The sequence below is a fragment of the Musca domestica genome, unplaced genomic scaffold (assembly GCF_030504385.1).
Source record: "Musca domestica strain aabys unplaced genomic scaffold, Musca_domestica.polishedcontigs.V.1.1 12, whole genome shotgun sequence".
Lineage (NCBI taxonomy): Eukaryota > Metazoa > Arthropoda > Insecta > Diptera > Muscidae > Musca > Musca domestica.
Genome location: NW_026712155.1, coordinates 5,384,348 through 5,397,624, shown reverse-complemented (window position 1 = coordinate 5,397,624; position 13,277 = coordinate 5,384,348). Strand labels below are relative to the sequence as shown.

The 13,277-nt window shown below is 37.8% G+C and overlaps 1 protein-coding gene across 1 annotated transcript in view; it reads right to left on the bottom strand.

The window, feature by feature from the left end:
• Positions 1 to 671: 671 nt before the first annotated feature.
• Positions 672 to 13,277, bottom strand: part of LOC131800626 (protein tipE-like) — a 203,161-nt gene continuing 190,555 nt past the window's right edge. Inside the window, exon 2 of the mRNA XM_059118124.1 lies at positions 672 to 1,920. Coding sequence (XP_058974107.1) covers positions 1,851 to 1,920 — 70 coding nt within the window. The 3' untranslated portion in view covers positions 672 to 1,850. The remainder of the gene's footprint in view (positions 1,921 to 13,277) is intronic.

Sequence of the window (13,277 nt, the reverse complement as noted above, 5' to 3'; positions counted from 1 at the left end):
TTCCCTGGGAATAATATAATTGGCTGTGTAAAATTTCAGAACTCTGTCTTCAACATTGATTTCAAAACTAGCACGGACATGGCTAAATTGACATAGAATTTTACGTCAATCATAAATGAATATTCGGTGAAGATTTCGTGGGATCGTCAAAGGAATGCCAAATTTAATATATCCCTCATTTTTTGGTGGAGGCTACAAAAATGTGGAATGTTTCCTAACTTGCAAAAAAAAGGGAGACAGCCGGATATCATAGTTAAATCTAATTAGTTTTTTTTTAATACCTATATTTTATGAAGCTTCAAATGAATTTTCGGCATGACGAATTTAATATTCCCCTCCATCTTAGGAGGAAGGGGTATAAAAAAGATGTACGCCGAAAAAACTCCTCACATAATTCTTATCATATCTTCCAATGGCTTCCTGCGAATTATTTTAATTTATAACAAAGACTTATACTCAAAATTAAAAAGACCAACCCCAAGTAAAACCAATTAAAAATGCTATAAATATTATCAGTTACCAATAATATTCTGAACTAAAGCCGACATCCCTGTTTATACACAAAAAGAAGCCTTTTTTTCTCACGCCAGGACGAATTTTGTGAAAATTTCATTTTACCTTATTTTTTGGAATAAATTTCAAAATGAAAATGTATATATTTTCCGGGATTACCATGTTTGGGTTATCAGTCCTATTGTCCTTGCTTATGTGTGTAAAAGGGGTATTACATATATTATGTTTATCTGCCTATATATGTGTGTGTGTGTTGTCGGAAATTTTTTTTCTATGGTTTTCGGGTCAGATTAAAGTTGTGTTTTGTGTTCGCTTAGCCAGGGCGATAAATTAATTTATAAAATATATACCTTATTAGATGTGTATATATATATATGTGTGTGTGTGACTGTATACATAATATGGGTTTTTGGGGGGATTTGATTATAATTTTGTTTGGCTGTTTCCTAAATAGTTGACCGGCCGTCTGACCATCCATTCATTCATTTATTTGACCATAAAATCCCTTCCAACAATAGGCTTGGCCTTTCTACGACTCTCTATCTCCATCTCTCTTTCTCCCACTCTTATTGTTCCACTAAAAATATATATATTTATGAACTTATTTAGTAGTAGATATATATAAATATATATTTATTTATATATGTGCATGTTTGGTTTGGTTTTTTTTGTTACTGTAGTTGATGTTGTTGTGTTTCAGTTTAGTTGATTTCGTTTGGGCATTGTTGTTGTTGTTGTTGCTGCTGCTGTTTGTTACCTTATTTAATATTGTGGCTGTTGTTGTTGTTAATTCTGGTTCTGGATTTTCATGAGATTTATGGTTTTCCCCCAAATTTTTCTTTTTCAATTTACATTTTTCTCCGGTTTTTAATTCGTTTGCTAGAGTGTTGTTCTTGTTGTTATTTCGTTATAATTTTTATATAGTTTGATTGACACTATGATGGAAGAACAAATAGATTATCCGTAGTAGAACTAGTAGTTGCTGTTGTGGTCGTAGTCATCGTCTTCGTCGCTGTAGTAGTAGTAGTTGTTGTTGCTGTTTTAGTACCAGTCCCTGTTGTTGTTGTTGAAGTTGCTTTTGTTGATGATGTTGTCGTAGTTGCATTTGTTGCTGTCGTGTTGGTTGTACTTGTTGCTGTTGCTGTAGTTGTCGGGGGCAATGCTGTCACATGTATGACGGTTGTGGGCGTTGATGCTGTTGATGTCCTTGTTGTTGCTGTTGTTGGCATGTTGTAGCCTGCATTATTAAGCTCGACACGGGTCGTTATTAGCTTCTGCTAAAAATCACTACTCGTCGATGGATTACCTAAATTGCTCTCCACCGTGTCATCCTTATGTCAGAGCGGTGGTTTGTAAACTTCAATGGCCGGCGTCAGCATATCCACACGGGTTGATATTGAAGTATCACTGGAAGGAGATGGGGAAAAGAGGAGAGGTAAATTATAGAGAAAGAGTGGCATTATTTGAGGTAGTAAATATTGTATCAGATTATTTATTTTTCGAGAGTGTAAATTTGAAATGTGGTCCTCCATTACCTATAGAAGAAATTGAGGTCTTCTACTAGCTATAGAAGACCTTGAGGTCTTCTACTGGCTATAGAAGACTTTGATGTCTTTTCTTGTCTATAGAAGACCTTGAGGTATTCTTTTGTCTATAGGAGACCTTGAGGTCTTCTTTTGACTATAGGAGACCTTGAGGTCTCTTATGAGACTTTGAGGTCTTCTGATTTTGTTGCCTATAGAAATGCTTGAGGTCTTGTACTGGTTATGGAAGATCTTCTGCTGGCTACATTAGACCATGATGTCTTCTACTGGCCATGGGAGACCTTGAGTCTTTAATTGTCTATAGAAGACCCTGAGTTCTTCTATTGTTTGTAGGAGATCTTGAGGTATTTTATTGTCTATAGGAAACCTTAAGGCCTTCTATTGTCTATAGGAGACCCTGTGGTCCTCTAGTGGCTAGAGAAGACGTTGCGGCTTTCTACGGGCTATAGAAGACCTTAAGGACATCCGCAAGCTATAGAAGACCTTGAGGTCTTCTAGTGGTTACCCTAAGGTCTTCTAGTGGCTATAGAAGACCATCCGGTCTTCTACTGTTTTTAGAATACCTTGAGGTCTTCTGTTGTCCATATGAGATCTTTGAGATCTTCTACTGGCTAAAGAAGGTCTTGAGGTTTTCCACTGGCTATAGACGACCTTGAGGTCTTCCTCTGGCTATAGAAAACCTTGAGGTCTTTCACTGGTTATAAAAGACCTTGAGGTCTTCTACTGGCTATAGAAGACCTTGAGGGTGATCGACATTTTGGTATTTTTTGGTGCCAACCTTGCTTTTCAAAATACTCCAGACACAATAGTCCAAGGATTGGTATCCGGAGATTTTGTTGGCCATTGGGCGCTGGAAATGAATCGAGGAATCTCATTTTTTAAACCATTCCTGGGTGGCGCGTGCTGAGTGCGATGGTGCTGAGTCCTGTTGGAATGTCCAAAGTCTGCGGCCAAAATGTTTGCGTGCCCAGGGCTTTAATACACCCCCCCCCCCAAAAAAAAAAAAATCGCCATAACATTCGGCACTTATTCTGATGCCACAGTCGATTAATATGAGCGGAGAGCGACCATCGGCTGTTATGGCGGCTCACACCATCACCATGGCCAGCGCTTGAGTTCTGGTGGCCAACCGAAGGTGCACTTTTTCAGCTGACCTCTTTGGCAAGTAAACACGATCATTTTGTTTGTTTACAAACTGCTGCACAACGAACGTTTTCTCATCGAGATAACCAAGTTCGGCAGTTCATCACTTTCGGCAAAGTGAAACAACTCTTTAGCTCTTTCTAGTCTATTTTCTTCCTGTTGCGGTGTAAGTTCTTGCACTTTTTGGAATTTCAATGGCTTTACCACGAGCCCATTTTTCAATATTTGTCGAATGGGGTATTGCGATATGTTCAGCTCACGAGCCATTTTTCGGCCACTGCGACGTTTCGCGGGTTTCGATCAAGTCGCTTCTTTATTTTCGAACCATTTCTGCTGATGTTGCTGTTTTCTTCCGTCCACTTCCTTAACGTCGGGCTATGCTACCAGTATCACGGTAACGAGCTATGGTACGAGACACAAATGATTTATTTACATTTAAATGCTGGAGTGCTCTAACGACAGCCACTTGCGGTTTTCCGGCCAAATATGAAGAAATTACACCGCTTGAATTCCATCACGAATAACTTTTTTTCTGGAAATTCTCACCGAAATGCTTTTGTACGCTTGTAAACAATATAATAAGCTGTCACTGGAATAATTTTAACAGCTTTCGGACTAGTGGCTTCGAAATGACAGCAGTCTGAATTTGGTTGCAGTTTTTTCATATCATCCTGTATAGATGACCTGGAGGCCTCCTGGCTGCGAATTTATGCATTTAAAGAATCCGTCCCACTTTTAAATCCATTGATGTCTTTAAAATCACAACAGACCAGCACATCAACCCAAAAAATTGTGTTAACCTGCCATCGAAACTATTTGCACGAGTCCAAATGGGAAATCATGCAACATATTGTCGGTGACTAGCCGTTGTCCTCATTCCACAAATGGAATTCGTTAAAATTCCACTGAAAGCAAAAACCCAAAATCTACAAATAACCGATGCTTTTGTATGCATTTCCATTGATTTGATCCACGTGACTAAAACCTCACATTGTGTTAAAGCCGCATTTCGTTTTGATTAAGTGAAATGTGTTTTTTTTTTTCGGCTCGGCTTGGTTTGGCAAGAGAAAATAACTGTATGACGACCAGTGGAATGGTGTCATGGGGTGGAATGGAAATCGATGATAAATTTTCGTTTTAGAATAAATAAAATGGCTATATTATCGTTTGAATTTTCATTTTTGCCCCCAAAAATTGATCAAAATTCTGATTATTAAAATCAGGAAATTTAGTATCCCTATTCTAATACCGCAGCGTAATAGAGAAGATAGGTATTTTTCCATCTCAAAAAAATTTGCGATTATGAGCCTTTAAATTGTAAATATTTATACCCTACACCACAAGGTGGTCAGGATATTATGTCTTCGTGCATTTGTTTGTAACAGGCAAAAGGAAACGATATAGACCCATAGTTCCTTTTGATGATCTGCATAGAATCACATTCTGAGTCGATTTATGCATGTCCGTCCGTCTGTCCGTCGATGTATTTTTGTAAACAAAGTACATTTCGCATTTATTGCCCGATCCAGATGAAATTTTGCACAAATCATTTGTTTGGCCCAAGGACGAACCTTATTGAAATCGGAGATAATCGGGAAAAATTTAGATTTAGCTCCCATATATATCCTCGTCCGATTTGCCTTTTATTTGTGCAACAAACGTGTAATATCAGCCCGAACAGTATGGAATTTTGCACATACTGCCAAATTAGGCCTGCAAATAAGTATGCCAAATTTGATCAAAATCGGTTAAGATATAGCTATAGCTCCCTTATATATTGTTCATCCGATTTGTTATTTTTGTCCTCCGCAGCCGAGATATGCACTCTATAACAACCATATTTAGGGAAATATATCAAATAAAGCTCAGAAATAGCTTTGCTAAATTTTATCGAGATCGGTTCAGATTTCAGATATAGCTCCCATATATAATTTTGTCCGATTTACCTTTTATTGTGCACCAAACGTCTAATATTTGCCCAAATGGGATGGAATTTGGCATTTATGACTGAATAGAGTCTAGAAGCTAGTATGTCAAAATTGGTGAAGATCGGTTGCGATATAGCTATAGGTCCCATATATATTGTTCATCCGATTTGTTATCTAAAGCCGTAATATGCACTTCGTAACAACAATATGCAGGGAAATATATCAAATACAGCTCAGAAATATCTTTGACAAATTTTATCGAGATCGGTTCAGATTTGGATATAGCATCCATATATATCTTTATCCGATTTCAAATTAATTGTGCATAAAAACTTTTAATTGTTATGTGGAGCTCTAGTAAATTAGCAAAGTGGTGTAGGGTATCATAAAGTCGACCCCGACCGAATTTAAGACATTCTTTACTGTTTTTTTCTTTAAATTGGTTTCACTCCACCCTATTAAAAATCATCACGAAATGTGATTCGAATTTTTTGTGTTGGCATGCGTTGCCGAACAAAATTGCAACATCATCGAAAAAAAACAGAGAAAAAACGTTGCCATGCGAGCCGGCATTCATGGCCTGGGTTAATTCGGTGTGACTTGTTTGTTTAGACCTACCTGGCCCAGTGCAAAATCAAACACAATCCAAATTAAATCCAATCAAATCACGAAACATGCCAGGCCATGGAAACTAAAGTTTGCAACAAAATTGAAATCGTCAACAAAAAAAAAAAAAAAGAAAAAAATGTTGTGATGAATTACTTTGCTGGCCCTAGGAGGCCGATGGCAACAAAGTGACCAACAGAACTAACCTATATTCATATTTTTATGCCCTCCACCATATTATGGAGGGTATATTGAGTTTATCATTCCATCTGTGGAAATCACTCTAGCTTCAGAATGAAATGAAGTAGGTTGATAATATTTTACTAAAATATGTATTATTATGTCTGCAGGTCCATGTAGGTCCACGTCTTCGTATAGCCATCTGATTGCGGTATTTTGATGATTTTAGCTACATTATTTACCGGAATTGTATCAAATTTAATATTTAAAGTTCGTAATAGATACTGCGGCTTAAGACAGAAAATTGGCCATGTAGGTCCACGTCTCCCCCCATATAACGGTACCCCCCTATATTCGGTATTTTGATGATTTTAGCGACATTATATGTCGGAATTGTTTCAATTTTGGTATTCGAAGTTCGTAATGGATACTACAGCCTATGACAGGAAATTGTCTGTGCAGGTCCACATTTTCGTATAGCCCCTATAAAACGGTACCCCCCGATATTCGGTATTTTGATGATTTTAGCGACATTATATATCGGAATTGTTTCAATTTTGGTATTTGAAGTTCGTAATGGATACTACATCCTACGACAGAAAATGAGCCATGTAGGTCCACGTATCGTATAGCCCCCATATAACGGTACCCCCGATATGCGGTATTTTGATGATTTTAGCGACATTATTTACCGGAACTATATCAAATTTGGTATTTGAATTTCATAGTGAATACTACAGCCTGTGACAGGAAATTGTCTGCGCAGGTCCACGTCTTCGTATAGCCCCCATATAACGGTACCTCCCGATATTCGGTATTTTGATGATTTTAGCGACATTATTTACCGGAATTATTTCAAATATTGTATTTAAAGTTCGTAATGGATACTGCAGCCTATGACAGAGAATTGTCTGTGCAGGTCCACGTTTTATAACCCCCATGGTACCTCCCTATATTCGGTATTTTGATGATTTTAGCTACTTTATAAACAGTTTTTTTTCAAGTTTCGCATTTGAATATTGTAATAGCTTGTAACAAAAGTTGCCTATGCAGGTCCACATCGTCGTATAGACGCTAATATACGGCTACATTCGGTATTTTTTAAGATTTTAAGAGAATTTTTAATGGATTTTTTTTTTGAAAATTGTTAAATTTGTACCAAATGGTGGAGGGTATTCAAAGTTCGGCCCGGCCGAACTTACAGCTTTTTTACTTGTTTTAAAATAACTTCAGTTACTAATATTTATGTCACTACGTTCAATATTTATGATAATTGGCACCTGATTTATTTAAACGCAAAGCCTAAACACGAAATGTTAATTATTTTCACAAGTCACCCCCTGGAGGTGTAAATAATTACATGAATTTTTAATTACAACAAATAAAAGAAAGTGTTGTTTCAAAGCAGAGCCAAAAATAAAAGCAAATACACTCACACATTCCTATATTTTACTTTGTTCAATACATCAAATCAATAAGAATTAAATACAAATAATCAATCACTCACACACACACCTACTCACACCCCCACATCCTTACACACACGATCTCAAACAAAGACACAAAGGAAACGCATTTAAGCACCAATACTTCGACAATCCCATATTGTTTTCCTTTTGTAAATAAGTATGTGTTGGACTTATGTAAAAGTCTCTCTTTCTCTTTTTACACATCTGCTCAATTCGAATCTATATCTGTGTATGTGTAAATAAAAGAGTATATATTAAGACTCAATACCAGGATAACAAAAAAAAAAAAGGAAAGAAAGAAAATAAAACACAAAAACAATAGAAAGCAATTAAATAGTACAAACAATAAAAGTCATTTCACCAACCTCCCCTTGGGGCCCACCCACCAACTCTTTCTACTCCTCAACCAGCACATCCAACAACCTACAAAAATTAGTATGAAATTACCCGACCAAAATGTTGTTTGATTCACAAACCTCCCACATTTGCCACCTATTAAGTGTGTTTTTGTGTCGGTAAGGACTTGATGGTATTGAGCGAACACATGGAAAGGTGTATGAGACAATCCAAATGGGTTGAGCGTTAGATATAAAAACGAGATCTTAAAAGAATATCCATGGAAAACATATTCTTAATAAATCTTCTTCATAATTCTCAGGAAAGAATTCTAGAAATTTCATTTTTTTCTTGATATCCTTGAAAAAAAAATATTTTCAATTAAAACAAGTAAAAAAGGTGTAAATTCGGCCGGGCCGAGCTTTGAATACCCTCCACCATTTGGTAAAATTTAACAGTTTTCAAAAAAAAAAAAAAAATAAATAAATAAATAAAATAAAATCCGTTAAAAATTCTGTTAAAATGCACAAACAATTTTCTGTCATAGGCTGAAGTATTCATTATGAAATTCAAATACCTAATTTGAAATAGTTCCGGTAAATAATGTCGCTTAAATCATCAAAATGCCGATTATCGGGGGTACCGTTATATGGGGGCTATGCGAAGACGAGGACCTGTGGTATCCATTATGAACGATTCCGGTAAATAATGTCGCTAAAATCATCAAAATACCGAATATCGGGGTGAACTGTTATATGGGGGCTATACGAAGACGTCGACCTACATGGCTCATTTTCTGTTTTGTGCTGTTGTATCTATTACGAACTTCAAATACCAAAATTAAAACAATTTCGGGAAATAATGTCGCTAAAATCATCAAAATTCCGAATATCGGCAGATACCGTTATAAGGGGGCTATACGTGGACCTACATGGCCCATTTTCAATACAAAAGTCCTGCAGACATAATATACATTTGAGAAAAATTTTATAAACCTACTTCATTGCCGAACCCAAACGAGGCCCGATACATCCACGAAGACCTAGACATCAGTTGCCGAATCCACCCTCAACAAGCTGTCGAAAACGAATGAATCTCAATCCGCCTACGAAGACCTGAACAGCTGCTCCCTAGGATATCCTCTGTGATTTGCTTTTATAACACAGGTCTCCAATTTGCCGTTAGACGGAAATACTTTTTTCCAAGACTGGCTTTCATTAAGCCATTAAGTTGGCCGGTAATTCATTCACACAGGGGCTTCGGCTTGCTGTTCCGCAGGAGTTTCGGCTCTCTGTTTCACAGAAGCTTCGGCTCCCTGTTCCGCAGGAGCTTCGGCTCCCTGTTTCGCAGGAGTTTCGTCTAGCTTGGTAGTAAAGTAGCCGTAGTTATAAACCGTATCTAGACTAGTTACCTCGCCCCTGTAGTCGACCCGAATAACAAAACCTGAGCTGCCGAACCCAAACGGGGCCCGATACATCCACGAAGACCTAGACATCGGTTGCCGAACCTACCCTCAACGAGCTACCGAACCCGAACGAACCCCGATCCATCTACAAAGCCCAGCGCATCGGTTGCCGAATCCACCCTCAACGAGCTGCTGAAAACGAACGAATCTCAATCCGTCTACGAAGATCTGGACAGCTGCTCCCGAGGATTTCCCCTGTGATTTGCTTTTATACCACAGGTCTCCAATCTGTCTCCGAAGCCCTGTACGTCCACATCTACTTTGCAAACCCCGATTATCCACCATTCGATGAAGTTCTCGATTATATTCGTCAACATCCCGAATGCCGACATGACCGAGAACAATCATCGCGACTCCTGATTTTATTCAAACGTCGAGAACCGACGACCACAAGTTCCCGATTACCATCAAATCGTCAACAGCCCTCATCACCCGATCACCAAAATCGTAAATCCGGATAGCAGTCAAATCGTTGACAACCGACGACCACAAGTTCCCAATTACCTTCAAATCGTCAGCACAAACGTCACCCGAACGCAACACCGCAATTCCCGATCTCCTTCAACATGACATCATCATTCCCGATTATCCACGAGCCGTACACCTTCTTGCCTACATCGAATTCCCGATCATCAATTTAACACCATTACATTGAATTCACGTACACCTCCGATGTCCATTTGACATCCTACATTCGATATTTATCATAACGTATTTCAACCCGAGTAGTTTGTAATTTAGCATTAAAGATCAATAATACATCCGATTCTTACCCCCAGGAAAGGGAGGAATCTACTCATATTATTTCATAAGGTTTAGTGGGTCCTTATGGAGACTCTGGGCACAGATGAGCTAACCTCAGCGAATGAGAAAACCACGATACAATTAACCCTTCTTTTTCTGTGCAGTAACATATTTTCTTGAAAAATTCGACATTTTGTCGACGGACTCAAGGACTTCGATAGATCGAAGTCCTTTGTATTTTTGTAAGAACATAAAGTTCAATTTTCCAAAAATTTTATACCTTTTGCACCACAGGGAAACCTGTTTTTAGATTCTACAACCGATTTTGCATGCTATATTAATGGTTCAAAAAATCTTACTATTTTTTACGTGTCATACACTTATAATACGATCTTCAGAATACACTATACGAATATGCCATTAAATTTCAATTTTCAGCCCCATGGCACACCTTCACAATTGTAGGACCTGTGTGCAAAACTAATTCGTACTGTTTTTCAAATATTACCAAAAATCAAATCTTAGCACAAACCTTATCACCAATTGTGACCCTTGTACCATTTCCACAAACCATGGGTCCGCCTCTGGAGCATATTTGTTCCATTGGCATTATAGTAGCTCTCCTAGGACTAAAATATTAGATTTTTGGGGAAATTTGGATTATATGTTGATTGTCTTCTTGAAGGCATAGATATAAACGGAGGAGTACTATCATTTAGTTAATTACCTCCATCAATCGCTCATATCCACACACACATTCAAACCCGCTCGCCCGCCAGCCAACAAATGACTGTGTTTGTATTTAGAAATTAATCAATCAAAAATTGTTGAAGGCATGTCAACTGCAATAAGAAACGAAAGGACATGAAATTGTGCTTTGGCGGCCAGTTGTTAAACGAAAGAGCGACAGTAGCAACAACAACAAAATCGCTAAGTTTGCTTTTTTGTTTGATTTAGATTTCGTTTGATTTCACTTTTGCCAACCGTTTGCTGGATTGTCAGCTGGACTTTTTCTATTGAACTTTGTGTCGCATAGAGGCCAAACTAAAATTTGCCCAAAGATACGGAGAAAAAACAGGTTTTTGTGTTCGGAAGCAATGAATGAACTAATTTAGCAATGAGGGAGGACATTGGTATGTAGGTGGAAGGGGAGTTCGGAGGGAGGGAGAGAAATGAATTGGTTTTGGTTATATTAACCTGGGGGGAGAAATGAGGGGGCGTTAACATAGCCAAGGGTGGTTTAGTTAATATTAGTTATTTTCAAAGGCAAAATGTGACGTTGTTTTTGGGAGAAATTTTGGTGGGTTGCAATGTTAAAGCTGTAGTATTTTTTCATAATTTTAAAAAATTCGTGAGAAATCTTTGAAATATTTTTGATCCAAATTTATCAAATAAATTTCGGATTTATTCAGTTTTTATCCAATGGAATAAAAAATGCATTTATTTTTAATTAATTAAAATAATCCTTAAAATATATATGGACGATTTCGTTATCCATCCATACTAATTGAGTATCGAAATAAATTTTAATTCCTGCACACATAAATTCCACCTGATAATTTATTTAAATTGATAATATTGAAAAGTTCGTTGGCGGCGGTGGTGGTGGTGCTGCACAAAGTTGTCAATGCCCACAGAAACCACATTGAACCAGTCTCAACCGCCAACAGTCAGATGCAGTCTACCTTCTGGCTGACGGGTATTGAAATTTCCGTTTATTAATATCCGTCCAATGCACCGGTCACAATGCAAATGTTGTCATGCAGAGACATGGGACGACAAAGTGTAAAGTGATTTTCCGATAGATTCACGTTCGTTTTTGTATTTTAATTATGAAAAAAATAATGAAAAATGCTTGAAGTTAATGTGCGGATTGGAGAAATGAGGTGTATTAGGATGGGGAGGAGGGAAGTAGCAGAATATAAAAAAGAAAATGTTTTTTTTATGAAAAGGAAAATAGGTTATATAATGTTAGGAGTAAGAGTTAATATGTCGAACAGACGGACAAAATTATGGAAAACATTTATGACTAGAATTACTAAAAATGCAAATAGTAGGCCAATAGATCTGTCAGAGTAAACCAAACTTTTTGAAATGGACTACCCATAAAATGAAATGAAAAAACTGCAACCAACTTAAGACTGCTTTCATTTCTAACCCACTCGTCCGATAGCTGTTAAAATTATTCCAGTGACAACTCATTATATTGTTTACAAGGGTACAAAAGCATTTTGGTGAGAATTTTCCAGAAAAAAAATATTCGTGATGGAATAAATATTTGGCTGGAAAACCACAAGCGGCTATCGTTGGGGCACTCCAGCATTTAAATGTGAATAAATCTTTTGTGTGTCGTACCATCGCTCGTTACCGTGATACTGGTAGCGTAGCCCGACGTCATGGAAGTGGACGGAAGAAAACAGCAACATCAGCAGCAATGGTTCGAGAAGTAAAGAAGCGACTTGATCGAAATCCGCGTCGCAGTGGCCAAAAAAAAATGCCTCGTGAGCTGAACATATCGCAATATTCCATTCGGCAAATATTGAAAAATGAGCTCGGGTTAAAGCCTTTGAAATTCCAAAAAGGCAAGAACTTACACCGCAACGGAAAGAAAATAGACTCAAAATAGCTAAAGAGTTGCTTTGCTTTGCCGAAAGCGGTGAACTGCCGAATTTTGTTTTCTCCGATGAGAAAACATTCCTTGTCCAGCAGTTTGTAAATAAACAAAATGATCGTGTTTACTTGCCAAAAAGATCAGCTAAAAATGTGCACCTTCGGTTGGCCACCAGGACTCAAGCACCGGCCATGGTGATGGTGTGGGCCGCCATAACAGCCGATGGTCGCTATCCGCTTATATTAATCGACCGTGGCATCAGAATAAATGTTGAATATTATCGCGAACATATTCTGGAGGGTGTATTAAAGCCTTGGGCAAGCAAACATTTTGGCCGCTAGACTTGGACATTCTAACTGGACTCAGCACGTACCACCCAAGAATGGTAAAAAAATGAGGTTCCCCGCTCCATCCAATGGCCACCAAAATCTCCGGATACCAGGACTTTTATGTCTGGAGTATCTTAGAAATCAATGTTGGCTCTAAAAATACCAAAGTGTCGATCACCTCAAGCAAACGCTTCGCCGGGATTGGGCCAAAATACCGCAGATCAACGTCCGAGCAGCGTGTGATGCTTTTATTGGCCGTTTGAAGGCCATAATTCGTGCCAAAGATGACCAATTCGAACAAATCTGAACTTTTTCTAAAATTGGATGCTATTTGCGACATTTTTTACTTTCATTCAATAAAATTTAAAAAAAAAATGTAAAAATTATGGCGTTTGATTTTGTTGCAGTT